This window comes from Heterodontus francisci, chromosome 29 (assembly GCF_036365525.1).
Source record: "Heterodontus francisci isolate sHetFra1 chromosome 29, sHetFra1.hap1, whole genome shotgun sequence".
In the NCBI taxonomy this organism is placed as follows: Eukaryota; Metazoa; Chordata; class Chondrichthyes; order Heterodontiformes; family Heterodontidae; genus Heterodontus; species Heterodontus francisci.
The window spans coordinates 23,878,628-23,905,128 of record NC_090399.1 but is presented as its reverse complement, the minus strand read 5'-3'; the positions used below and the strand labels follow the sequence as shown (position 1 = coordinate 23,905,128).

Sequence of the window (26,501 nt, the reverse complement as noted above, 5' to 3'; positions counted from 1 at the left end):
TTTTGAGTATCCCAGGACTGGAATAAAGGGATACCATTTTTGTTATTTGCCACTGTTTGTCTACTGTTTTCAATCCCTTAGAATTGGTCTATGGGCATGAGGTTGGGGACCCGCTTAAGCTCATTAAGGAGAGATTTTTGGCACAAGAGGACGAAACTAGATTGTTCTAGATTGTGTGTCAGAGATCAAAGAAAGACTCTCAAGCACTTGTGAGATGGCCAGAGGATATTTCAAGGCTTCTCAGCAGGTGACAAAAGCACAAGCAGATAGTACTGAAAAGTAGCTCTTCTATCAATATTTTTCTTCATTTATTTTTATCCTATCCATATTGCTACTTCATTTACTACTGCATTGACAGCATACTCTTCTCTAGTCTTGTCACAAAAAAAATTATCTAAATGTTAATGCGAGACAAAATTCAACAATCATTGGTGATGGCTGCAGTTCTGCAACTGCGAGCAGTACAGCACATAATTCAGTTACATGATCTCTGCACTTCATAAAAGTTTTAAAAATGACAAGAAACTTCTCCCTGAGCATTCTCTCCCAAATTGCCCTTTCGTGAAGGACAATCCCATGAATGCCAGTGCTCATGGAGCAGTAGCCCATGAGTCATCGCCTTCAGCAAAGGGTGTAGCAGAGTATGGATCAGTAATTTCAGGAGAAGAGGAGTAACAGCATGAGTCAGGAGAGGAAGGGGAAGAGCACAAGCTAGAGGAATAAGGGGGAAGCATGAATCAATTCCTTCAAAAGAACAGGGGGAAGGCAGCATAAATCAGCATATTCAGCTAAAGGGGCAAGAGTCAGCATCTTTAGACTGATACAAAAATTGGCAAAAAAAACAATCCAGCCAGTTTGATTCATTTTGAGCAATTTAATGAGAACTTTTCATTTTCATTCTTTTCTCTACATATTTACAATTGCTTTAATATTAGTGTTCCTCCTCCCTCCCCTTAGTTCTGCAAACCTGGTATTGCTGTTCAATCTATAAAAAGGATTGTGGAGGGAAAACAAAATTCTGTTGCATAATGTTGAAAGATTTTCTATTCCAGTAAGAAGTTGAATATAAAGGTGTTATTTACAGATGGCAAGTCCTCTGCTGTTTTCAAAATGAAACCAAAGTTATTCACCTTCCACCCAGATCATCCAACATCTTTATGCCATGCACTGCTGTGCAATTTCTTCCACAAAACTCCAACTTCTGTTGTGCATAGCACCTCCACTGTCTGATGCTCTTCAGTCAACACAATCTCCCTCACTTGTATAGTCAACTTACCTGGATGCAGTAGCTGAAGACAGCTACAACTTTGCTGAATATATGTGGCATTTCATTAGTGGGGAACATAAAATGGTAGTGGTGTCTAAATCCCATTGAAAACTCTTCCCACTACGTACAGGTGCATATGCACATAATTCCGAGTCGATCACCTTATTAACTGCGGTTTTGTTTTCCCTTTCCCCAAAAAACAGTAGTTGTAATCTTCATGTTCTGCTGACTGAACAGGATACTCAGAAATGTCCCATTTTCATCAACTGTGATTCACAGATCCCTGTTCAGCCCAATAACACATTTTTTATAGGGTTAACGGCTGTCCAAAACAGTTAAGCTACAAGTTTTCCCAATTGTTAAACATGAATGCGAACAACATTAAACAAGCAACACGAAACTAACAGACAGGCAAACACACCAGAACTCACCATCTTGTCAGGACCAAAGAGCTTCTTTGCGTTATAATCAGGAATGGACTGGCGTTGGGGCAGCTTACTTGGCAAAGCACATCATCTGGCTAATTTCTACACTGTAGTGACATTTTCTGATAGGTACTGTGTTTTGAACATAAAGTTCCAAAGGCCATGCATATGCAAGTTTCTGTTCAGACCACAATACCAAAGAACATTTGCCTAATGAAAATGTATACCACTTTACCACTTGAACCACAGATCAGACTTATCATGAGAATATACCTATATATAGCAATGCTTCTGATTCACATACACAAGAAATTTCACCTATCCAATACTGAGTTGGTAACCAACAGTTACAAGTTGGAAAAATAATTCATTCTGGGAGAAAATCAATAACCTACTTCAAGCTTTTTTTTTTAAAAAAAGAGAACCTACTGAAATTTGCAGAAGGTTGATTATAGTTTTAAAATTGATAATGCAACCTGAACTTTGGAGCTACTGTAGAGTGTTAAGCTCAGGGTTCAGTTTTAGTATCACAACTGTGTGCTTCAACAGATACCCAAGGCAGAATCAGTCAGTGCAATTTATAACACAAGGCTTTTTCGAAGTGCCAGGGAGTCCAAGTCACTGTAGGTTTGAACCTGTAAGCAGAACAAAGATTACGTTTTAGACTAAAGTATTTCACAAGTGATCACCTGTCAGATTTTCTGCTGAATCTGGCATCATGCTCACCATTTATTTTTCCACTTCTCCCATCTTCCCCTAAAGATGCTGACTCGTTGATGGGGTACAACGAGTACCAGTCACCGGATATCTCCACATGTGGCCAATTCTTCATGTGAGCCAAGACAGCAAATGTCAGCATGAAATTTGGCTTCAGATTATAACAGAGCTGAGGACACTCCTGATTCTGTTCTCATCTAACTTTAATGTACACTTCCCAGCAAGAGGCACTGGACAGTGATCAGGATCAACAGCTAACTTCTTTCCCCTCTCCTTAGCCTGGGAACACTGAGGTCAATTGTGGGACTATTACAGCTATCCAGACTGAGGATGAAACCTGGGACTTTCCTGATTCAGTACAACAAGTGGTTCACATGCTTAAAACCAAGATGCTGAAGGAAAGATTATCCAACACTGTCTTAAGAACAAAAATCGAGCCAAATTTTGTCACCTAGCACCAACATGCTTTACACCCTGAGCGCACAAATAAAAGCAGTAATGAACAGGCCAGTGATTGTGGTCACAAAACGCAATCGGTAATGGACAAGTAGGCAGCTTCCATTGTCAAAGGGTTTGTAAAGTTTAGTAGATTGTAGTGTTAGTAAAGTACATTAGGAAAGAGTTTTTCTTTTTTTTGACACTCTTCCCTTCTCTCCTGAAAAGAATCGACAGATCGTATGGTTCCACGGTCACCTCACTTAAGTGGCCATTCTCCATCTGTTTGTTTCAGTGAATGTTGTGCTATTTGATTAAGAGCATTACAGTTAGGTCTACTATTTACATTTACACTTGCAGAAGTCACAGAATAGTGATCATGGCCCGGGTTGATATTTTCCTTCCCAGCCCAAGATCAGTGGTTAATTGCACTGCCCTGTGAGATGCTACCCTATAAAAACCAGAACAAAATCTTGATGTATTACCTTTAGCTAATAAAACATCTTAAGGCTCTTCACAAGAGCATTGTAAAACAAAAGCAGGAGATCTTAGGATAAGAAGCCAAAAGCTCGGTCAAACAGGTGGGCTTTAAGGAATATGTTAAAGGAGAAAAGAGAAGTAGCGAGGCGGAGGGGTTTAGGGTCAGAATTTCAGAGATTAGGGCTTAGGCAGCTGAAGGGAGGGCCAACAACTCTGGAGCAATAAAAAAAAATTGGGGATACTCAAGAAGCCAGAATTAGAGGAGCTGAGATCTGAGATGGTTGTGGGACTGGAGGAGATTACAGAGATAGGGAAGCACTTGGCCATGGAGCAATTAGAAAATTGAAAAACAAGATCAGAATTTTAAAATTGAGACACTGTTAACCGAAAGCCAATGTAGGTCAGCGACCACAATGATAATGGGCTAACAGGACTTGGTGCGAGTTAGGACATGGGTAGCAGTGTTTTGGATGACCCATCTACAGTGTATACCATCGACAAGATGCACTGCAGCAATGCACCAAGGCTCCTTAGACAGTACCTGCTAAACCCGTGATCTCTATCACCTAGGACAACGGCAGCAGATGCATGGGAACACGATCACCTGCAAGTTCCCCTCCAAGCCACACAGTAACCTGACTTGGAACTATATCACCGTTCCTACACTGTCGCTGGGTCAAAATCCTGGAACTCCCTTCATAACAGCACTGTGGGTGTACCTAGTCCACATGGGCTGCAGTGGTTCAAAAAGGTGGCTCACCACCACCTTCTCAAGTGCAATTAGGGATGGGCAATAAATACTGTCCTAGTCAGCGACGCCCAGTTCCCATGAACGAATATAAAAAAGTGGTAGACCTGCAAGTGGGACTAGACAAATCTAGAGGTAACAAAGGTATGGATGAAGATTTCAGCAGACGAGCTGATGCAGAGGCCAATATGGGTGATGTTCTGACTGAGGAAATGATGGTGCAGATATATGGTCAGAAGATCACCAGCTCAAATATGACACCAAGGTTGCAAGCAGCCTCAGTTAGTTGTCAGGAGATGGATGGGGTTGGTAGGTGGGGAGATCAGAGAAGATCGAAGTTTCATCCCAACTTTATACTGAGTTAGCTGACCTCAGCTATAACAGAGGAGGGGTACTATAACTCTCCTCAGTGTCCCTGGTCTAGCGACATGAATTTGAAATCAGTGTTCTAATCCTGATCGCTATCCAATGTAGCCCATTGGAAGGTGTGCAAGCGGGGATGCTAGCCAAAAACAGGAGCATGCTCAACAGTGCTGCTCTCCAATTAAATATTCTGCCACCACTCATGGTTTAGTGGGAAAGATGAAGCAAGTTCTAGACAGCAACTAACACCCGTTGCATTGTACCCCAGCAAGTGTCAGCACCTTTAAGGGTGCACAGCACTCCTATACAAAGTGCAAAAAGATTCATTTGGAAGAGATCACTCACTTCTAGAAATTTTTAAAAGGCTGAAACTTCTCAAGACTTTTAACAACTCACCTGCAGGAGGCAGTGGAAAAGTTTTAGCACACAATTACCAACAGCTTTACACTGGTACGGTGGACAGAACCTGACTCACCTCAATCAATATACAGAGTCTGCACAAGTATCACTGGCCGAACTCGCCTGCTCATAAAAGCATCGACTGGACGGTGGAGATTGGGCAAGGTGTGGGCACTCCAAACCATTTCCGCTGCTTGGAGGAAGCAGGGGGTGCGGTCTCTGCAGAGGGCTCCTTTTCTGGATGTAACGCACATTGTGTGGAGCCACGTAGTGGTGCTCAAAACCACTGGGGACTAAATCGCTTGTGGAAGAGCCTAAATGTGAATGCTGAGATGGCTGATCAGAATTGGGCTGCACCGCCGCCCCATATGGACGTGTCCGATACCTCGCGTAGTAATCGATGAACCCATACAGATCTGGGCTGGCACAGACCGATTGTTCTCCATATCCTGATTCAGGTCGCAGAGTGCCCAAGTGAGGGTCGGAGTAATCGCGGGAATACCCATCCTCCAAATCGCCTCGCTTTTTCGGACAGTCCGCAGACCAGTGGCCCTCCTTACCACACTTGTGACAATGTCTTCTGGGATCTTTCCACCCTTTGCTCTTCGATAGTTCGACATAGATGCGATTGCCTTTAAAAAGGGAGGCGCAAGAAAAGTTTCTCAATTCAAATATTTTCAAAATATCTGGTGGATCTGTTTATAGGTTATAATCAAATTATTTACACTTCGGACTCCAACCTAGAGTTAAGAGAACAGGAACAATAAACTTCTCCCATTTCCAAGTAGAGAAGGCTGGTCATCTAGAATTCACTTTGACTTAAGTTTTCAGTCTATGCGGGCTGATGCTTACGTTTACAAAAGCCCTGGCAACACATGATCCAGGCAGCTATGGAGAGAAAGTTTTTGGAGCTAGGGGGGAGGCAGATGGTGCACTATGTTAGGTACGAACCTCAAAATTAATGTTGGCAATGTCAGCTGAAAAACAATGCATTTATATGACATTCCTATGCCTTCTTTTAAAAAAATGCAGGTATTGATCCAGCTAAAATACATTGTTCTTTCAAATATCTGCACACTTCCTGGTTACAAAGCATCTTCCTATTGTCACATTTTTGTATTAACCTTTTCCATGATAAATTCTTATGTCCACATTTACAAGGGAAACTACCTACGTAAATCTAGCACATTGTAATGACACAATTCTACCAGTGCTGGCGATGTCATACCTCAATTTTACATCTCAGCTACTCAGCCTGCACTTCATAGAATCTCCGAGGCTTCAAACAAATAAACTTCTCTGCTTCCCAAACTGGCCTAAGATTAGCCATTTAGCGATAAATAATATAAAATCAAAGTAGAATATGAAAATAAAGACAATATATGACATGGGAATGATTACATCTGTGCACTCTGATCACTGCCTCTCCTGAAGACCAAACTTGGTCTCAACTGCCTATGCAAGGTCACTGACTGTTAAAATAGGCTAATGATCCTCAGTAGAAATAACAAAGAAATGTCACACAAAACAAATGATTGTCTACTCATAGCTAACCTAATTTATTGGTGACTGGTTTATCACCTCTGGTCCTCGATTCAAATCCAGACCATAATAGATTGAAACTTTCAAAGAACAAAGAACAGTACAGCACAGGAACAGGCCATTCGGCCCTCCAAGCCTGCGCCGATCTTGATGCCTGTCTAAACTCAAACCTTCTGCACTTCCGGGGTCCGTATCCCTCTATGCCCATCCTATTCACGTATTTGTCACGATGACTCTTAAACGTCGCTATCGTACTGGATTTCCCCCACCTCCACCGGCAGCAAGTTCCAGGCACTCACCACCCTCTGTGTAAAGAACGTGTCTCACACATCCCCTCTAAACTTTGCCCCTCGCACCTTAAACCTATGTCCCCTAGTAACTGACTCTTCCACCCTGGGAAAAAACTTCTGACTATCCCCTCTGTCCATGCCGCTCATAACTTTGTAAACCTCTATCATGTCGCCCCTCCACCTGCGTTGTTCCAGTGAAAACAATCCGAGTTTATCCAACTTCTCCTCATAGCTAATACCCTCCAGACCAGGCAACATCCTGGTAAACCTCCTCTATATTCTCTCCAAAGCCTCCACATCCTTCTGGTAGTGTGGCGACCAGAATTGCATGCAATATTCTAAGTGTGGCCTAACTAAGGTTCTAAGCTGCAGCATGACTTAACAATTTTTATACTCTATGCCCCGACCGATGAAGGCAAGCATGCCATATGCCTTCTTGACTACCTTATCCACCTGTGGACCTGTACGCCCAGATCGCTCTGCCTGTCAATACTCCGAGGATTCTACCATTTACTGTATACCTCCCACCTGCATTAGACCTTCCAAAATGCATTACCTCACATTTGTCCGGATTAAACTCCATCTGCCATTTCTCCGCCCAAGTCTCCAACCGATCTATATCCTGCTGTATCCTCTGACAATCCTCATCACTATCCGCAACTCCAGCAACCTTTGTGTCATCAGCAAACCTACTAATCAGACCAGCTGCATTTCCTCCAAATCATTTACAAATACTACAAACAGCAAAGGTCCCAGCACTGATCCCTGCGGAACACCACTAGTCACATCCCTCCATTCAGAAAAGCACCCTTCCACTGCTACCCTCTGTCTTCCGTGACCAAGCCAGTTCTGTATCCATCTTGCCAGCTCACCTCTGATCTCGTGTGACTTCACCTTTTGTACCAGTCTGCCATGAGGGACCTTGTCAAAGGCTTTACTGAAGTCCATGTAGATAACATCCACTGCCCTGCCTTCATCAATCATCTTCGTCACGTCCTCAAAAAACTCGATCAAGTTAATGAGACACGACCGCTCCTTCACAAAACCATGCTGCCTCCCGCTAATAAGTTCATTTGTTTCCAAATGGGAGTAAATTCTGTCCCGAAGAATCCTCTCCAATAATTTCCCTACCACTGACGTAAGGCTCACCGGCCTGTAATCTCCTGGATTATCCTTGTTACCCTTTTTAAACAAAAGAACAACATTGGCTATTCTCCAGTCCTCTGGGACCTCACCTGTAGCCAATGAGGATACAAAGATCTCTGTCAATGCCTCAGAAATTTCCTCCCTTGCCTCCCTCAGTATTCTGGGGTAGATCCCATCAGGCCCTGGGGACTTATCTACCTTAATGTTTTGCAAGACGCCCAACACCTCCTCCTTTTTGATATCGACATGACCCAGACTATCTACACTCCCCTAGACTCATCATCCATCAAGTCCTTCTCTTTGGTGAATACTGATGCAAAGTACTCATTTAGTACCTCGCCCATTTCCTCTGTCCTTGAGTGGGCCAACCCTTTCCCTGGCTACCCTCTTGCTCTTTATATACGTATATAAAGCCTTGGGATTCTCCTTAATCCTATTTGCCAATGACTTTTCATGACCCCTTTTAGCTCTTCTGACTCCTTGCTTAAGTTCCTTCCTACTTTCTTTATATTCCTCAAGGGCTTTGTCTGTTCCCAGCCTTCTAGCCCTTATGAATACTTCCTTTTTCTTTTTGACTAGGCTCACAATATCCCTCATTATCCAAGGTTCCCGAAACTTGCCAAACTTATCCTTCATCCTCACAGGAACATGCTGGTCCTGGATGCTAATCAACTGACTTTTGAAAGACTCCCACGTCAGATGTTGATTTACCCTCAAACAGCCGCCCCGAATCTAAATTCTTCAGCTCCTGCCTAATATTGTTATAATTATCCTTCCCCCAACTTAGCACCTTCACCCGAGGACTACTCTTATCCCTATCCACAAGTACCTTAAAACTTACGGAATTATGGTCACTGTTCCCGAAATGCTCCCCTACTGAAACTTCGACCACCTGGCCAAGCTCATTCCCCAATACCAGGCTAGTTGGACTATCTACATATTGTTTCAAGAAGCCCTCCTGGATGCTCCTTACAAATTCTGCCCCTTCCAAGCCCCTAGCACTAAGTGAGTCAAATTTCATTCAACTAATGTTCACAGTTTGCCAAGTGACAAAGGGCAGAGTGCTTCCAACCAGTTGGAACACAATACAAAAGCTACTTTCACTCAAAGATCACAGGATATCTGGTGTAAGCAATGATGTAATATTATGTAGGTGCAATAGGGGCACTCTTCTGAAGTTAGGTCTGATGGACATTATTAGGACAGTACAGAGGAAACTTTGCTCTGCACCTAACCGATATTACACAGGGGAATTAGTGATGAGACACAGACTTCATTCTGCATCTAGGCTGTGCTTTATCCAGGATTAGTTGCCACTGACACTGGACGCCTGAAATAGCAATGTTTCGTTCCTCAATACTAGCATTTCAACTTTAGCACAAATGTCACACAAAATAAAAACCTGTTGACTAACCAGCTGTCAGATATGATACTTTCTAACCTGCTGACCCAACACCCTGGACTTTTCCCATTCTTTGAAATACATGTTGATATCCAGCTATATTTGGGGCTTGATCCAAGTCATACAGAGTGGGGTCACAAAGTTGCACCGTTTACTTAAACAGGACATTTATTCGAGTGTACTGCTCCGTATTTACAGAATTACTAAAAGCATGAAAGTCAGTATTAATGATTGCATTTACTGCCAAGCCACCAAATATGAATTCCTGCAATAAGCCGCTGGACTTTAACATTTAGAACATCAGGTTGCTATCACATTTCAAGCGATTCTGTGTAGGTCCTTCCATCAGTCTGAAGGCAAATCTGTGTTTCATAGCTAATGAAACTTAGCACAAGGACTGTTGGAAGTCATTACCTAGAGGTTGGATATAAGCTCATATATTCAGGGCTCAGTGCCTATCAAGACTGGACTGGAGAGAAATTAACAGCAATAGTTGAAGCTTCACAGTCATTATTCAATGTGTAAGTCCTCACAGCCAGGAGGATGCACCATGAATGAACCCTCACATTTTATGGAGAGTTGTAATGTTCACAATGAGAAGCGTGTGGTACCTTGGTCCATCGAGCAGTGACTCAAATTCATTATCAGTTATCTAACAACCAAGGGCAAGATGGAGTCAAGCAGGATCTGTTTTGGCTAGGTGAGGGATTTGAAAACAATGGTGAACATTTTAAAATCAAGCACTGAAACTCTCTGGAAAACGAGGGTCTCAAATCTTATTGTCCTTTCATTGATGGCTTTGCAATGCAAATAGATTTCGATGAAAAAGTTGGAAAATAAACCATCTCAAGCTTTAAAAATCATCCTTTAATCACAGGGCGATCAAGAGCCCTGTAAACAGCATGTCAAAGGTGACATTGCGGTGATGGAAGCTAAGAACTAAATCAACCTTGTGGTGTCAGGCTCTGTAATTGCAGCCAGGCAGGATTGCAGAACTCCAGGACATTGTTAATGATTCAACAACCAACCTGTCTCACTAAGATCTAAAGCGACAGGCTGGATACTGGAAACTAGGCTCTCACCTTCTCCATTCTAGATAACCCTACTACCCAATAGCTAAATGGTAGAGTGATACAGGCCAAAAAGCAGCAGGAGGTTTGCCAGGCTACCCAACAAATGGCAGCACAATTTTCCCTGAATAAAGTCCTACATTAACCCCTGAAGACTTGACTCTGCCAACCTAAACAACAATTTAGAGTCACACTACATATCAAGTAACAGAAGATATGCATGGATTCGAACAGTGATGGTTTTCTCACACAGCTCAGACTGCCAGCTGACAATATAAAACTTATATTTATACAGCGCCTTTAACAGAATTAAAATGTCCTAAAGCGCTTCACAGGAGCATTATAAAACAAAATATAACTGAGCCATATTGAGAGACATTGGATAAGATGGCCAAAAGCTTTGTCAAAAAGGTAGGTTTTAAGGAAGAAAAGTTAGGTAAAGGCATGGAGAGGTGTGGGGAGGGAATTCCGGAGCTTGGGCTTAGGCAACTGAAGGCACAGCCACCAATGGTGGAGTGATTAAAATCAGTGATGCTCAAGATGCCAGAATTAGATGAGCACAGATATCTCGGAGGGTTAGAGGGCTGAAGAAGATTAAGAAGATTACAGAGATAGGGAGGGAGAAGCCATGGAGGATTTGAAAATAATGATGAGAATCTTAGAATCAAGCACTGAAACTCTCTGGAAAATAAGAGCCTCAAATCTCATTGTCCTTTCGTTGATGGCTTTGCAATGCAAATGAATTTCAATGAAAAAGTTGGAAAATAAATCACCTCAAGCTTTAAAAATCATCTTTTAATAACAGGGCAATCAAGAGCCCTGTAAACAGCAGGCCAAAGTCTAACACAAGATCTGAACATTTCGGGCTTATCCACAGTTAAGTATAATATTGAACTCTTCAGTGAATTGAAGTAGATAGCTCTGATTTTATACTCAGAATCATCTGAATCAAGGGAGGCAAATTAAATGTGTCTGCTTCAGTCACCCTCCTTATTCTGTTTAATGTTTTAAAACTGGATAGAGTCAATCTGAGAGTAAATGTTTGAAATTGATCACACCCATGTTCGTCTTGACGCTAACGTGCACAGTTGGATAGGGCAATGAAGCACCATTCCTCATTCATTGGGATAACTGAATATGAACTGCACAATGTCACAGGCAGGGAAGGAGTTCGATCCAAAAATCTGATCTCAGTAACCAGCAGGTCAATACTGTAAAGTATTGACACAAAGAGAAACACTGGGTGTTTCACCACTCAACAGAGACAAACAGTGGTGTGCTCTCAGACACTGCCGCTTTTTAGAACAGCAAGGTCATTCATTCATTCATCTGTATGGTCCCTTGAACAGCTTCACAAACTGGGAAGCAGACTGCTGAATACCACAAATGAAACGTCTAGGTTTGGAAATATTTCTGGAGCACCGCCATACGAACCCTATCTCGCTGGACTGAAAGCAGCTGCAAGAGATCATATCTGAACAACACTTCTTCAGCTTTCAATTGCAAATTCTGGGGTAAGAAACGAATCTTGCTACAGCTGGGCTACTGGGATCAATCAGCCGAATAAGTAAGCCATTGGTCCTATAAGACAAAGGGGAACTATCAATTTACCAGATATACCACCATACCAAAATATAACTCCCTAAACTTTTAGCGCAGTCACTCAATTCTCTTACTAGGTACAATGCCATTCTTTCTGTGTTATGGTTCCACAGGCAAAGGGTTCCCTCTGGCACCTCATCTACATGTCTTTTCATCTTCTGTGACGCTAGAAGTATGCTTCAATTTTTTTTCACAATTGCAGTCTGGAAGTTTTTTGACTTATAACACCTTGTAGCTCTTTCATGAGAACGAACTATTCAATTTCCTTGGCCTTTCCCTATACTCTGAAATGCTTTTCTTTTCCAGATGCTTATTGAATTCTCTTCTAGCTGATGTTTCTATACTCACAAGCAGTAAAACATTCCTCTTCAAACAACCCTGGGATGAAAAAAGTATATCTAACCTTCCCCCTTAAATGTTCTGTTAATAATCCCCAATCCACGTCCTCTTGTTACCAATTCACCAGCCTGTGAAACCAATCCTTCACTATTTCGTGTCTCAATGTCTTTCATAATCTTGAAAATTTCTACTGGAGCCAACAATCCATCCAATCAGCCTTTAATGCTGTGTGTTGCAATTTTCACAAGTCTCTTGCCTTCAAAAAATCCATATAGGCAATACCCATTTTACTCTTCTTGGCTGTACAACTGTTATTTGCTCAAATAATTCAATCAGTTAAGTACACACTGCCCATTGTAAATCTATGCTAACTGGCCCTCATTTGGCCCAGTCTTTATGCTGCTTTAAATGTCACCACTTGAAGTGAGTTAAGACTAACCTGGTAATGGGCAGGAATGGCCGGTGCAAATTAATATTTGTCACCTTCCAGAAAGTAAATTCTGCTATGAAATGCAATGGATGTCTCTTAGTGGGTAAATGTATCACATCGTATACTGGGCCCTACAGATTGCAATAGTCCCTAGCTCAATCCCCAATCTATGCTGAGTTAGTTGATCTCAGGGAGTCAGTTGGGGTCCTACCAGGTGGGGGAAAAGATACAGCGAAGGTACCAGTTCCTCATCACAACTCCCTGACTCCTTATGAAAAGTGCAAATGGAGTAAAGACAGGATCTGGCATGGCTGCAACGCTGAGTCCCACAGTGAATTAGCCTGCTGATACTGACTGTCAAGGTACACACATGTAGAATAACCAAATGAGTGAGGTACTGAATGCTATCAGCCTCCCTGGGACTATGTCCAGGAGGGGTTAGCATCTTCGGGAGAAGGGGAGAAACACAGAATTTCAGACAAAGAGTGAACAGGATAAGCAATAAATCTTTGACAGGATTCTGACAGGAAAACACCGCAAGGGAAAATAAATTCCTATTACCGGAGAGACTGTATAGCTACCATATCATCCCCCAGTTAGTTCACCTTTGAAATCTGTGTCACTAAGAGCTCTCATAGCTTCTTTGGCATCCTCCCCTCTCTCCATCTCCACAAATGCATCATTCTTTATAATCCTGCATTTGACGACAGGTCCATATTTCTCAAACAAAGCGCTCAGCTCTTGCTTGCTGCAACGAGAGCTAACATTAGCTACATGCAGCTTGGAGGAGGATATAATCTTGCTCTTGCTGAATGCCACAATAATGGAGAATCCCCGAAGCTTGTAATGGTTCAGGTGGGAGATCGCTCTCTGTGCTGCCTCAACGTCTTCCATGTGCACAAAGCCATAGTCCTTCAAAAAAGGAAAGAAAACAAGTTTAAATCTTATCTTTTGTTTGCAATTATTCCTAACATATTCAAAACTTCACTGATAATTACCTTGTACAATGATTGAGTCGGACAAACCAGGGAAGTCCCAGGTTCAAACCCAATCTGTGTTGGGACAGCAGCATTTAGTGCAAGCCCTTAGGAGGGTCCATTAAAAAATCAGCTAGGTTTTTGACTGAATAAGACAGAATAATACAAAAGATAAGCAGAAAGGAGAGGCCAAGAGAAGAGGGATGAGAAAGGTGCACAAAGGAGGGGATTGGGAGCATTGGTAGAGAAAAGCAGCTTGAATGCTTCAGTCTCTTGCTGTTCCCAATTATACAAACACAAGACTTTGAATTTAAGATATTATAATATGTAGATATTACCAGTAAGTCTTTAAGGTCAATCAGGCCCAGAATAATGATTCCTTTATAACCAGTTTGTTGAGATTGAATAAATTGCCAACCCATCAAGCTGGTAAGGAGGGAAAGTTATGTAATAAAAATAGAAAGTGCTGGAAATACTCAGCAGGCCGCACCTGTGGTGAGAGAAGCAGAGTTAACGTTTCAGTCTGTGACCTTTCATCAGAACCCTAACCCAAAGGCAACCTGAGGATAAGTTATGCAGTTCACAGATACTCAAGTCAGCCAAGTGTTATTGCATCTTGCAGCGCATCTTGTAGATGGTACACACTGCTACCACTGTGCATCAGTGGTGAAGGGAGTGTATGTTGAAGGTGGTGGATGGGATGCCAATCAAGCGGGCTGCTTTTTCCTGGATGATGTCAAGCTTCGAGTTGTTGGAGCTGCACCCATCCAGGCAAGTGGAGAGTATTCCATCACACTCCTGACTTACGCCTTGTAGATGGTGGACAGGCATTGGAGAGACAGGAGGCAAGTTACTCGCTGCAGAATTCCCAGTCTCTGACCTGCTTTTGTTGCCACAGCATTTTTGCGGCTGGTCCAGTTTAGCTTCTGGTCAATGGTGCCCCTAGGATACTGGTGTTGATACTGGGAGATTCAACAATACCATTGAATGTCAAGGGGAGATGGTTAGATTTCTTTTGTTGGAGATGGTCATTGCGTGGCACTTGCATGGCACGAATGTTACTTGCCACTTACCAGCCCAAGGCTGGATGTCATACAGGTCTTGCTGCATATGGACGGGCTGCTTCAGTATGAGGAGTCGCAAATGGTACTGAACAATGTGCAATCATCAGCAAATATCCCAACTTCTGACCTTATGATGGAGGGAAGGTCATTGCTGAAGCAGCTGAAGATGGTTAAGCCTAGGACTCTGCCCTGAGAAACTCCTGCAGTGATGCCCTGGAGCTGAGATGATTGACCTCCAACAGCCACAACCACCTTCCTTTGTACTAGGTATGACTCCAACCAGTGGGGAGTTTCCCCCAACGATTACCATTGACTCCAGTTTTGCTAGGGCTCCTTGATGCCATACTCAGTCAAATGCTGCCTTGATGTCAAGGGCAGTCACTCTCACCTCACCACTGGAGTTCAGCACTATTGTCCATTTTTGAACCAAGGCTGTAACCAAGTTAGGAGCCGAGCTGCCCTGGCGGAACCCAAACTGCGCATCAGTGAGCAGATTGTTGCTGAGCAAGTGCAGCTTGAGAGCACTGTCGACGACACCTTCCATCACTTTGCTGATGGAGTAGACTGATAGGGCAGCAATTGGCTGGGTTGGATTTGTCCTGCTTTTTGTGCGCAGGACATATGTAGGCAATTTTCTACATTGCTGGGTAGATGCCAGTGTTGTAGCTGTACTGGAACAGCTTGGCTAAGGGTGCGGCTAGTTGTGGAGCACAAGTCTTCAGTACTATTGCCGGAATATTGTCAGGGCCCATAGCTTTTGCAGTATCCAGTGCCTTCAGCCGTTTCTTGATATTACATGAAGTGAATCGGTCCGGCTGAAGACTGGCATCTGTGATGCTGGGGATGTCAGGAGGAGGCTGAGATGGATCATCCACTCGGCACTTCTGGCTGAAGATGGATGCAAATGATTCAGCCTTGTCTTTCACTGGGCTCTCCATCGTTGAAAATGGGGATATTTGTGGAGCCTCCTCCTCCTGTCAGTTGTTTGATTGTCCACCACCATTTACAACTGGATGTGGCAGGACTACAGTTTCAATCTGATCTGCTGGTTGTGGGATATCTTAGCTCTATCTATTGCATGCTGCTTATGCTGTTTGGCATGCAAGTAGTCCTGTGTTGTAGCTTCACCAGGCTGACACCTCATTTTGAGGTATGCCTGGTGCTGCTCCTGGCATGCCCTCCTGCACTCTTCAATGAACCAGGGTTGGTCTCCTGGCTTGACGGTAATAGTAGAGTGGGGGATATGCCGGGCCATGAGGTCACAGATTGTGGTTGAATACAATTTTGCGGGTGCTGGTGGCCCACAGCGCGTCATGGATGCCCAGTTTTAAATTGCTCAACCTTTTCGAAATCTCTCCCATTTAGCACGGTGGTAGTGCCACACAACACGATGGTGGGTACCCTCAGTGTGAAGACGGGACTTGGTCTCCACACGGACTGTGCAATGGTCACTCCGACCAAGACTGTCATGGACAGATGTATCTGTGACCAGTAGTTTGGTGAAGACGAGGTCAAGTAGGCTTTTACCTCTTGTTAGTTCCCTCACTGCTGCCGCAGACCCAGTCTAGCAGGTATGTCCTTTAGGACTTGGCCAGCTCGGTCAGTTGCGGTGCTACCAAGCCACTTTTGGTGATGGACACTGAAGTCTTTGCTCCCTTAAGTTCACGGGATGCAGACTTGACAGGGCATGGCAAACAACTAGTTTAGCCATCCACCACCAGATCTGTTGTCCCCCTCGCCTTTAAATTTACCATCATCACCCCTCTCCTCAAAAATCCAACTCTTGACCCCACCATCCTTGTCTACTCCCAAATCCATTCCCATCTTTCCAGGAACTCAATGATAGGAGGGATTCAATCAGGTTTCTGCCCCTGCCACAGTACCAAAACAGCTCTCAGCAAAGACACAAATGGCATTCTATGTGACTGTGATAAAGGTAAACTTTTCCTCCTCATCCTTCTTGACCTGTCTTCAACCTTTGATACGGCTGACCAAACCATCCTCCTCCAATGCCTCTCAACAATCGTCCAGCCGGGTGGGACTGCTCTCACCTGGATCCATTCTGATCTATCTAACCAGAGCTATTCAATCGAAGCCAAAGAATCACTTGCAAAATAACTTTTCTTCCCGTTCTCCCACTGTTAGCTCAGGTATCCCCCAAGGATCTATCCCTGGCCCCCTCCTACGTCTCATCTACATGTTGCCCCTTGGAGACATATTCGGAAAACAGTGTTAGTATTCACGTGTATGCTGTTTTTAGTCCTTGCTCCATCTCCATCCCGTAGCTACTGACTCCATCCCTCTCCCTGGCATCAGTCTGAGACTAAACCAGTCTGTTTGCAACCTTAGTATCACATTTTACCCAGAAATTAGCTTCCAAACTCATACTCGTGTCATCACTAAAACTGCCTATTTCCATCTTCATATCATCCGAATTTGCCCATCTCAGCTCATCTGATGAAACCCTCAGTTATGCCATCGTTACCTCTAGACTTCACTATTCCAATGCACTCTTGGCTGGTTTCCCACATTCTACCCTCCGTAAACTTGAAGTCATCCAAAGCTCTGCTGCCCACATCTTAACTCGCACTAAATCCTGTTGCCCTATCGCCCCTGAACTCGCTGACCTATACTAGCTCCCAGAAAAGCAACATCTTGATTTGATAATTCTCAGCCTTGTTGTCAAATTCCTCCACGGTTCCACCCCTCCCTATCTGGGTAACCTTCAGTCCCAAGCTATCTGCACTCCGCTAATTCTGACCTCCTGAGCACCCCCAATTTTAATTGCCTCGCTACTGGTGCCTTCAGCTGCCTCGGGCCCAAGCTCTGGAATACCCTCCTACACCTCGCCACCTCAATTTCCTCTTTTAAGACACCCTTTAGAAGCTACTTCTTTGACCAAACTCTTGTTCATCTGACCTAATATCCCCTTATGTGGCTCATTTTTTTTATAATTCAGTCATGGGATGTGGGCGTTGCTGGCCAGGCCAGCATTTATTGCCCATCCCTAATTGCCCTCGAGAAGGTGGTGGTGAGCTGCCTTCTTGAACCGTTGCAGTCCATGTGGGGCAGGTACACACACAGTGCTGTTAGGAAGGGAGTTCCAGGATTTTGACCCAGCGACAGTGGAGGAACAGCGATATAGTTCCAAGTCAGGATGGTGTGTGACTTGGATGGGAACTTGCAGGTGGTGGTGTCCCCTTGCATTTGCTGCCCTTGTCCTTGTAGTTGGTAGAGGTCGCGGGTTTGGAAGGTGCTATCTAAGGAGCCTTGGTGCATTGCTGCAGTGCATCTTGTAGATGGTACACACTGCTGCCACTGGCCGGTGATCGTGGGAGTGAATGTTTGTAGATGGGGTGCCAATCAAGCGGGCTGCTTTGTCCTGGATGGTGTCGAGCTTCCTGAGTGTTGTTGGAGCTGCACCCATCCAGGCAAGTGGAGAGTATTCCATCACACTCCTGACTTGTGCCTTGTAGATGGTGGACAGGCTTTGGGGAGTCAGGAGGCGAGTTGCTCACTGCAGGATTCCTAGCCTCTGACCTGCTCTTGTAGCCACAGTATTTATATAGCTATTCCAGTTCAGTTTCTGGTCAATGGTAGCCCCAAGGATGTTGATAGTGGGGGATTCAGCGATGGTAATGCAATTGAATATCAAGGGGAGAAGGTTAGATTCTCTCTTGTTGGAGATGATCATTGCCTGGCACTTAAGCGGCAAGTCACATTCACGCCACACATCAGCCCAAGCCTGGATATTGTCCAAGTCTTGCTGCATTTCTACATGGACTGTTTCAGCATCTGAGGAGTCACGAATGGTGAACATTGTGCAATCATCAGTCAATATCCCCACTTCTGACCTTATGATTGAAAGGTCATTGATGAAGCAGCTGAAGATGGTTGGGCCTAGGACACTACGCTGAGGAACTGCTGCAGTGATGTCCTGGAGCCGAGATGATTGACCTCCAACAACCACAACCATTTTCCTTTGCGCCAAGTATGACTCCAGCCAGCAGAGGGTTTTCCCCCCTGATTCCCACTGACCTCAGTTTTGTTAGGGTGCCCTGATGCCACACTCAGTCAAATGCTGCCTTGATGTCAAGAGCAGTCACTCTCACCTCACCTCTTGAGTTCAGCTCTTTTGTCCATGTTTGAACCAAGGCTGTAATGAAGTCAGGAGCTGAGTGGCCCTGGCGGAACCCAAACTGAGCGGGTTATTGCTAAGCAAGTGCAGCTTGATGGCACTGTTGATGACACCTTCCATCACTTTACTGATGATTGAGAGTAGGCTGATGGGGCGGTAATTGGCTGGGTTGGACTTGTCCTGCTTTTTGTCTACAGGACATACCTGGGCAATTTTCCACATTGCAGGGTAGATGCCAGTGTTGTAGCTGGACTGGAACAGCTTGGCTAGGGGCACAGCAAGTTCTGGAGCACAGGTCTTCAGTACTATTGCCGGAATATTGTCAGGGCCCATAGCCTTTGCAGTATCCAGCGCCTTCAGTCGTTTCTTGATATCACGCGGAGTGAATCGAATTGGCTGAAGTTTGACATCTGTGATGCTCGGGACTTCAGGAGGAGGCAGAGATGGATCATCAACTCGGCACTTCTGGCTGAAGATTGTTGCAAATGCTTCAGCCTTATCTTTCGCACTGGTGTGCTGGGCTCCCCCATCATTGAGAATGTAGATATTTGTGGAGCCACCTCCTCCAGTTAGTTGTTTAATTGTCCACCACCATTCACGGCTGCATGTGGCAGGACTGCAAAGCTTACATCCGATCCGTTGGTTATGGGATCGCTTAGCTCTATCGCATGCTGCTTATGCAGTTTGGCACGCAGGTAGTCCTGTGTTGTAGCTTCACCAGGTTGACACCTCATTTTGAGATATGCCTGGTGCTGCTCCTGGCATGCCCTCCTGCACTCTTCATTGAACCAGGGTTGGTCTCCTGGCTTGATGGTAATGGTAGAGTGGGGGATATGCCGGGCCATGAGGTTACAGATTGTGGTTGAGTACAATTCTGCTGCTGCTGATGGCCCACAGCGCCTCATGGATGCCCGGTTTTGCATTGCTAGATCTGTTCGAAATCTCTCACATTTAGCACGGTGGTAGTGCCACACAACATGAAGGAGAGTATCCTCAATGCGAAGGCGGGACTTCGTCTCCACAGGGACCACAGGTGGTCACTCCTACCGGTACTGTCATGGACAGATGCATCTGTGGCAGGCAAATTGGTGTGGACGACGTCAAGTATGTTTTCCCCTCTTGTTGGTTCCTTCACCACCTACCGCATACCCAGTGTCATATTTTGTTTAAATAATGCTCCTGTGAAGCACCTTGAAACATTTCATTTTGTCGCAAAGTATTTGTAGCTAATTACAATTGTTCTGATTGACCTTGGACATTGCTATATCATTGAATATTGGCATGTAAAGCCACTCCAGTTAACTGAGGTGTGGGCTTACCAACAAGAATGATTTTTGACACTGCATTCAAGATGGTCATCTGGTGGAGCCTAAAACCTTAAACCCACTCCTCTTTTCTGATTCCCCCCCCCACCCCCCACATCTCGGTATCAGTCTCCTCCTTCGTCCCTCATCTCTCTCTTTCTTTCACAACCCCCCCCATTTTTTCCCCTTGCCCCTAGTTTTGCTTCCAAAGCCCTCTCATTTCTCTCTTCTACCCCATCCTTCCATTCTCTCTGCCTTATACTCCCCCGTCAATTGCTATTCCCCCGTCCCTCTGTTTGTTCCCAACTCCTCTCCATTTCTATAATCTGTCTCTCCTGCTCCTCTTTTCCCTGCATCTCCCTCCCATTCCTCTGTCCCCATCTCCCTGTCACTCTCCCCCCCATGTCCCTGCCACTCTCCTTCCGCCCCTTCGCCCATCCCCGTCACACTCCCTCCATCCCTCTCTCCTAATCCTTCGCCCGCCCCCCATCTCCCCGTCACTCTCCCTCCGCCCGCACCCCCCCATCTCCCCGTCACTCTCCCTCCGCCCGCCCCCCTCCATCTCCCCGTCACTCTCCCTCCGCCCGCCCCCCCCATCTCCCCGTCACTCTCCCTCCGCCCGCCCCCCCCCATCTCCCCGTCACTCTCCCTCCGCCCGCCCCCCCCCCCATCTCCCCGTCACTCTCCCTCCGCCCGCCCCCCCCATCTCCCCGTCACTCTCCCTCCGCCCGCCTCCCCCCCCATCTCCCCGTCACTCTCCCTCCGCACGCCCCCCCCCCATCTCCCCGTCACTCTCCCTCCGCCCGCACCCCCCCCATCTCCCCTTCACTCTCCCTCCGCCCGCCCCCCACCCCATCTCCCCGTCACTCTCCCTCCGCCCGCCCCCCACCCCATCTCCCCGTCACTCTCCCTCCGCCCGCCCCCACCCCATCTCCCCGTCACTCTCCCTCCGCCCGCCCCCACCCCATCTCCCCGTCACTCTCCCTCCGCCCGCCCCCCCATCTCCCCGTCACTCTCCCTCTGCCCGCCCCCCCCCATCTCCCTGTCACTCTCCCTCTGCCCGCCCCCCATCTCCCTGTCACTCTCCCTCCACCCGTCCCCCATCTCCCTGTCACTCTCCCACCACCCGTCCCCCATCTCCCTGTCACTCCGTCCATCCCTCTCTCCCATTCCTTCACCTGTCCCCCATCTCCCTGTCACTCTCCCTCCACCATCTCCCTGTCACTCCCCGTCCACCATCTCCGTCACTCCCCGTCCACCATCTCCCTGTCACTCCCCGTCACTCTCCCTCCGCCCGCCCCCCACCCCATCTCCCCGTCACTCTCCCTCCGCCCGCCCCCCACCCCATCTCCCCGTCACTCTCCCTCTGCCCGCCCCCCATCTCCCTGTCACTCTCCCTCCATCCCTCTCTCCCATTCCTCTGCCAATCCCCCATCTCCCTGTCACTCTCCCACCACCCGTCCCCCATCTCCCTGTCACTCCGTCCATCCCTCTCTCCCATTCCTTCACCTGTCCCCCATCTCCCTGTCACTCTCCCTCCACCATCTCCCTGTCACTCTCCCTCCACCATCTCCCTGTCACTCTCCCTCCACCATCTCCCTGTCACTCTCCCTCCACCATCTCCCTGTCACTCTCCCTCCACCATCTCCCTGTCACTCTCCCTCCACCATCTCCCTGTCACTCTCCCTCCACCATCTCCCTGTCACTCTCCCTCCACCATCTCCCTGTCACTCTCCCTCCACCATCTCCCTGTCACTCTCCCTCCACCATCTCCCTGTCACTCTCCCTCCACCATCTCCCTGTCACTCTCCCTCCACCATCTCCCTGTCACTCTCCCTCCACCATCTCCCTGTCACTCTCCCTCCACCATCTCCCTGTCACTCTCCCTCCACCATCTCCCTGTCACTCTCCCTCCACCATCTCCCTGTCACTCTCCCTCCACCATCTCCCTGTCACTCTCCCTCCACCATCTCCCTGTCACTCTCCCTCCACCATCTCCCTGTCACTCTCCCTCCACCATCTCCCTGTCACTCTCCCTCCACCATCTCCCTGTCACTCTCCCTCCACCATCTCCCTGTCACTCTCCCTCCACCATCTCCCTGTCACTCTCCCTCCACCATCTCCCTGTCACTCTCCCTCCACCATCTCCCTGTCACTCTCCCTCCACCATCTCCCTGTCACTCTCCCTCCACCATCTCCCTGTCACTCTCCCTCCACCATCTCCCTGTCACTCTCCCTCCACCATCTCCCTGTCACTCTCCCTCCACCATCTCCCTGTCACTCTCCCTCCACCATCTCCCTGTCACTCTCCCTCCACCATCTCCCTGTCACTCTCCCTCCACCATCTCCCTGTCACTCTCCCTCCACCATCTCCCTGTCACTCTCCCTCCACCATCTCCCTGTCACTCTCCCTCCACCATCTCCCTGTCACTCTCCCTCCACCATCTCCCTGTCACTCTCCCTCCACCATCTCCCTGTCACTCTCCCTCCACCATCTCCCTGTCACTCTCCCTCCACCATCTCCCTGTCACTCTCCCTCCACCATCTCCCTGTCACTCTCCCTCCACCATCTCCCTGTCACTCTCCCTCCACCATCTCCCTGTCACTCTCCCTCCACCATCTCCCTGTCACTCTCCCTCCACCATCTCCCTGTCACTCTCCCTCCACCATCTCCCTGTCACTCTCCCTCCACCATCTCCCTGTCACTCTCCCTCCACCATCTCCCTGTCACTCTCCCTCCACCATCTCCCTGTCACTCTCCCTCCACCATCTCCCTGTCACTCTCCCTCCACCATCTCCCTGTCACTCTCCCTCCACCATCTCCCTGTCACTCTCCCTCCACCATCTCCCTGTCACTCTCCCTCCACCATCTCCCTGTCACTCTCCCTCCACCATCTCCCTGTCACTCTCCCTCCACCATCTCCCTGTCACTCTCCCTCCACCATCTCCCTGTCACTCTCCCTCCACCATCTCCCTGTCACTCTCCCTCCACCATCTCCCTGTCACTCTCCCTCCACCATCTCCCTGTCACTCTCCCTCCACCATCTCCCTGTCACTCTCCCTCCACCATCTCCCTGTCACTCTCCCTCCACCATCTCCCTGTCACTCTCCCTCCACCATCTCCCTGTCACTCTCCCTCCACCATCTCCCTGTCACTCTCCCTCCACCATCTCCCTGTCACTCTCCCTCCACCATCTCCCTGTCACTCTCCCTCCACCATCTCCCTGTCACTCTCCCTCCACCATCTCCCTGTCACTCTCCCTCCACCATCTCCCTGTCACTCTCCCTCCACCATCTCCCTGTCACTCTCCCTCCACCATCTCCCTGTCACTCTCCCTCCACCATCTCCCTGTCACTCTCCCTCCACCATCTCAAAGAACAAAGATAATTACAGCACAGGAACAGGCCCTTCGGCCCTCCAAGCCTGCGCCGATCCAGATCCTCTCTCTAAACATGTCGCCTATTTTCTAAGGTTCTGTATCTCTTTTCTTCCTGCCCATTCATGTATCTGTCTAGATACATCTTAAAAGACTCCATCGTGCCCACGTCTACCACCTCCGCTGGCAACGCGTTCCAGGTGCCCACCACCCTCTGCGTAAAGAACTTTCCACGCATATCCCCCCTAAACATTTCCCCTTTCACTTTGAACTCATGTCCTCGAGTAATTGAAACCCCCACTCTGGGAAAAAGCCTCTTGCTATCCACCCTGTCTATACCTCTCATGATTTTGTACACCTCAATCAGGTCCCCCCTCAACCTCCGTCTTTCTAATGAAAATAATCCTAATCTACTCAACCTCTCTTCATAGCTAGCGCCCTCCATACCAGGCAACATCCTGGTGAACCTCCTCTGCACCCTCTCCAAAGCATCCACATCCTTTTGACCAGAACTGTACGCAGTATTCCAAATGTGGCCGAACCAAAGTCCTATACAACTGTAACATGACCTGCCAACTCTTGTACTCAATGCCCCGTCCGATGAAGGAAAGCATGCCGTATGCCTTCTTGACCACTCTATTTACCTGCGTTGCCACCTTCAGGGAACAATGGACCTGAACACCCAAATCTCTCTGGACATCAATTTTCCCCAGGACTTTTCCATTTACTGTATAGTTCACTCTCCCTGTCACTCTCCCTCCACCCGTTCCCCCATCTCCCGGTCACTCTCCCTCCACCCGTTCCCCCATCTCCCGGTCACTCTCCCTCCACCCGTTCCCCCATCTCCCGGTCACTCTCCCTCCACCCGTTCCCCCATCTCCCGGTCACTCTCCCTCCACCCGTTCCCCCATCTCCCGGTCACTCTCCCTCCACCCGTTCCCCCATCTCCCGGTCACTCTCCCTCCACCCGTTCCCCCATCTCCCGGTCACTCTCCCTCCACCCGTTCCCCCATCTCCCGGTCACTCTCACTCCACCCGTTCCCCCATCTCCCGGTCACTCTCCCTCCACCCGTTCCCCCATCTCCCGGTCACTCTCCCTCCACCCGTTCCCCCATCTCCCGGTCACTCTCCCTCCACCCGTTCCCCCATCTCCCGGTCACTCTCCCTCCACCCGTTCCCCCATCTCCCGGTCACTCTCCCTCCACCCGTTCCCCCATCTCCCGGTCACTCTCCCTCCACCCGTTCCCCCATCTCCCGGTCACTCTCCCTCCACCCGTTCCCCCATCTCCCGGTCACTCTCCCTCCACCCGTTCCCCCATCTCCCGGTCACTCTCCCTCCACCCGTTCCCCCATCTCCCGGTCACTCTCCCTCCACCCGTTCCCCCATCTCCCGGTCACTCTCCCTCCACCCGTTCCCCCATCTCCCGGTCATTCTCCCTCCACCCGTTCCCCCATCTCCCAGTCACTCTCCCTCCACCCGTTCCCCCATCTCCCAGTCACTCTCCCACCACCCGTCCCCCATCTCCCTGTCACTCTCCCACCACCCATCCCCCATCTCCATCACACTCCGTCCATCCCTCTCTCCCATTCCTTCACCTGTCCCCCTTCTCCCGGTCACTCTCCCTCCCATTCCCCTCCCTCTGTCGCTGATCTCTCTGTCCCTCACTCTCACCTTCACCAGATCGCACTCGCTGACTGCGCCGAACTGCTCAAACAGCGGCTGGACCTCGTCCCGCCGCACCTCCGGGGGCAGCTTCCCCACGAAAAGCTTCACCATCCTCGCCTTGCGAGCGGACGGGCGGTTGATGGTCACAACACAGCTCGACCCAGGGTCAGGGAGAATCGCAAGGCCACAGCCTGACTCCAAACGCCCACCCTCCCACCAAATGGCGGCTGCGTGACCGCCTTTCCTGCTCGCTGTGGTTCCGCCTTGTCATTGGTTCGCTCCACCTTCAATTACCTGCCGGACCGGTGAACCGCTGTCAATCAAAGAATCTTACAGGTGATTGGCTAATAGACAGAGAATCTTACAGCGGATTGGCTGTTAACCACCAAGCCTGTCCCCGCCCAGGATCCCGCCACCTGTACTGGGCTGGGTCCTTCTGGGCATGGGGTTGGAACAGAGCAGGAGTAGGCCATTCAGCCCATCGAGCCTGCTCCGCCATTCAATACGATCATGTCTGATCATCCATTTAAATGCTTTTTTCCCCCGCACTATCCCCATATCCCTTTATATCACAGGTATTTAGAAATCTGTCAATCTCTACTTTAAACATACTCAATGACTGAGCCTCCACAGCCCTCTGGGGTAGAGAATTCCAAAGATTCACAACCTTCTGAGTAAAGCGATTTCTCCTCATCCATGTCCTAAGTGGCTTCGCCCTTATTTTGAAATTGTGTTCCCTGGTTCTAGACTCCCCAACCAGGGGAAACATCTTACCTGCATCTAATCTATCACTTTGTATTTTGTAGGTTTCAATTAGATCACCTCTCATTCTTCGAAACTTTCAGGAATACAGGCCAAGTTTCCCCAATCTCTCTTCATAGGACAGTCCCACCGTCCCGGGAACAAGTCTGATGAATCTTTATTGCACTCCCTCTATGGCAATAATATCCTTCCTGAGGTAAGGGGACCAAAACTGCACACAGTACTCTAAGTGCGGTCTAACCAAGGTTCTATACAATTAAAGCAAGCCTTCACTACTCCTGTACTCAAATCCTCTTGCGACAAAGGCTAACATACCATTAGCCTTCCTAATTGCTTGCTGCACCTGCATGTTAGCTTTCAGTGACTTATTGACGAGGACACCCAAGTCCCTTTGTACATCTACACTTTCTAATCTCTCACCATTTAAGAAATACTCTGCACATCTATTCCTCCTACCAAAATGGATAACCTCACATTTTACAATATTATATTCCATATTCTTGTCCACTCAGTAAGTCTGTTCAAATCCCTTGAAGCCTATTTGCATCTTCCTCACAA

General features: G+C 47.7%; 1 protein-coding gene across 3 annotated transcripts; it reads right to left on the bottom strand.

Annotated features, from left to right (window-relative positions):
• Positions 1 to 827: 827 nt before the first annotated feature.
• LOC137346198 (RNA-binding protein 4B-like) lies at positions 828 to 25,433 on the bottom strand. Of its 3 annotated transcripts, XM_068009604.1 has the most exons (4): positions 25,188 to 25,433; positions 13,261 to 13,567; positions 4,911 to 5,466; positions 828 to 2,327 (listed from the first exon to the last, which is right to left on the bottom strand). In XM_068009604.1, the coding sequence occupies exons 1-3, from the start codon at positions 25,290 to 25,292 to the stop codon at positions 4,916 to 4,918; spliced, it is 963 nt and encodes a 320-aa protein (XP_067865705.1). In that variant the 5' UTR covers positions 25,293 to 25,433; the 3' UTR covers positions 828 to 2,327; positions 4,911 to 4,915. The 3 variants fall into 3 exon arrangements, with proteins under 3 accessions (XP_067865705.1, XP_067865708.1, XP_067865707.1); XM_068009607.1 differs by lacking the exon at positions 4,911 to 5,466 and having other exon boundaries at positions 833 to 2,327; XM_068009606.1 differs by lacking the exons at positions 828 to 2,327; positions 4,911 to 5,466 and adding an exon at positions 11,065 to 11,865.
• Between the last annotated feature and the right edge of the window lie 1,068 nt (positions 25,434 to 26,501).

Excerpts from the sequence above, each read along its gene's own strand:
- LOC137346198 (XM_068009604.1), bottom strand. The coding sequence starts at position 25,292 with ATGGTGAAGCTTTTCGTGGGGAAGCTGCCCCCGGAGGTGCGGCGGGAC. Across the intron at positions 13,568-25,187 it reads GCGAGTGCGATCTGGTGAAG|GACTATGGCTTTGTGCACAT; the intron begins GTGAGAGTGAGG and ends CCTTTTTTGAAG. Across the intron at positions 5,467-13,260 it reads TAGTGACACAGATTTCAAAG|GCAATCGCATCTATGTCGAA; the intron begins GTGAACTAACTG and ends CCCTTTTTAAAG.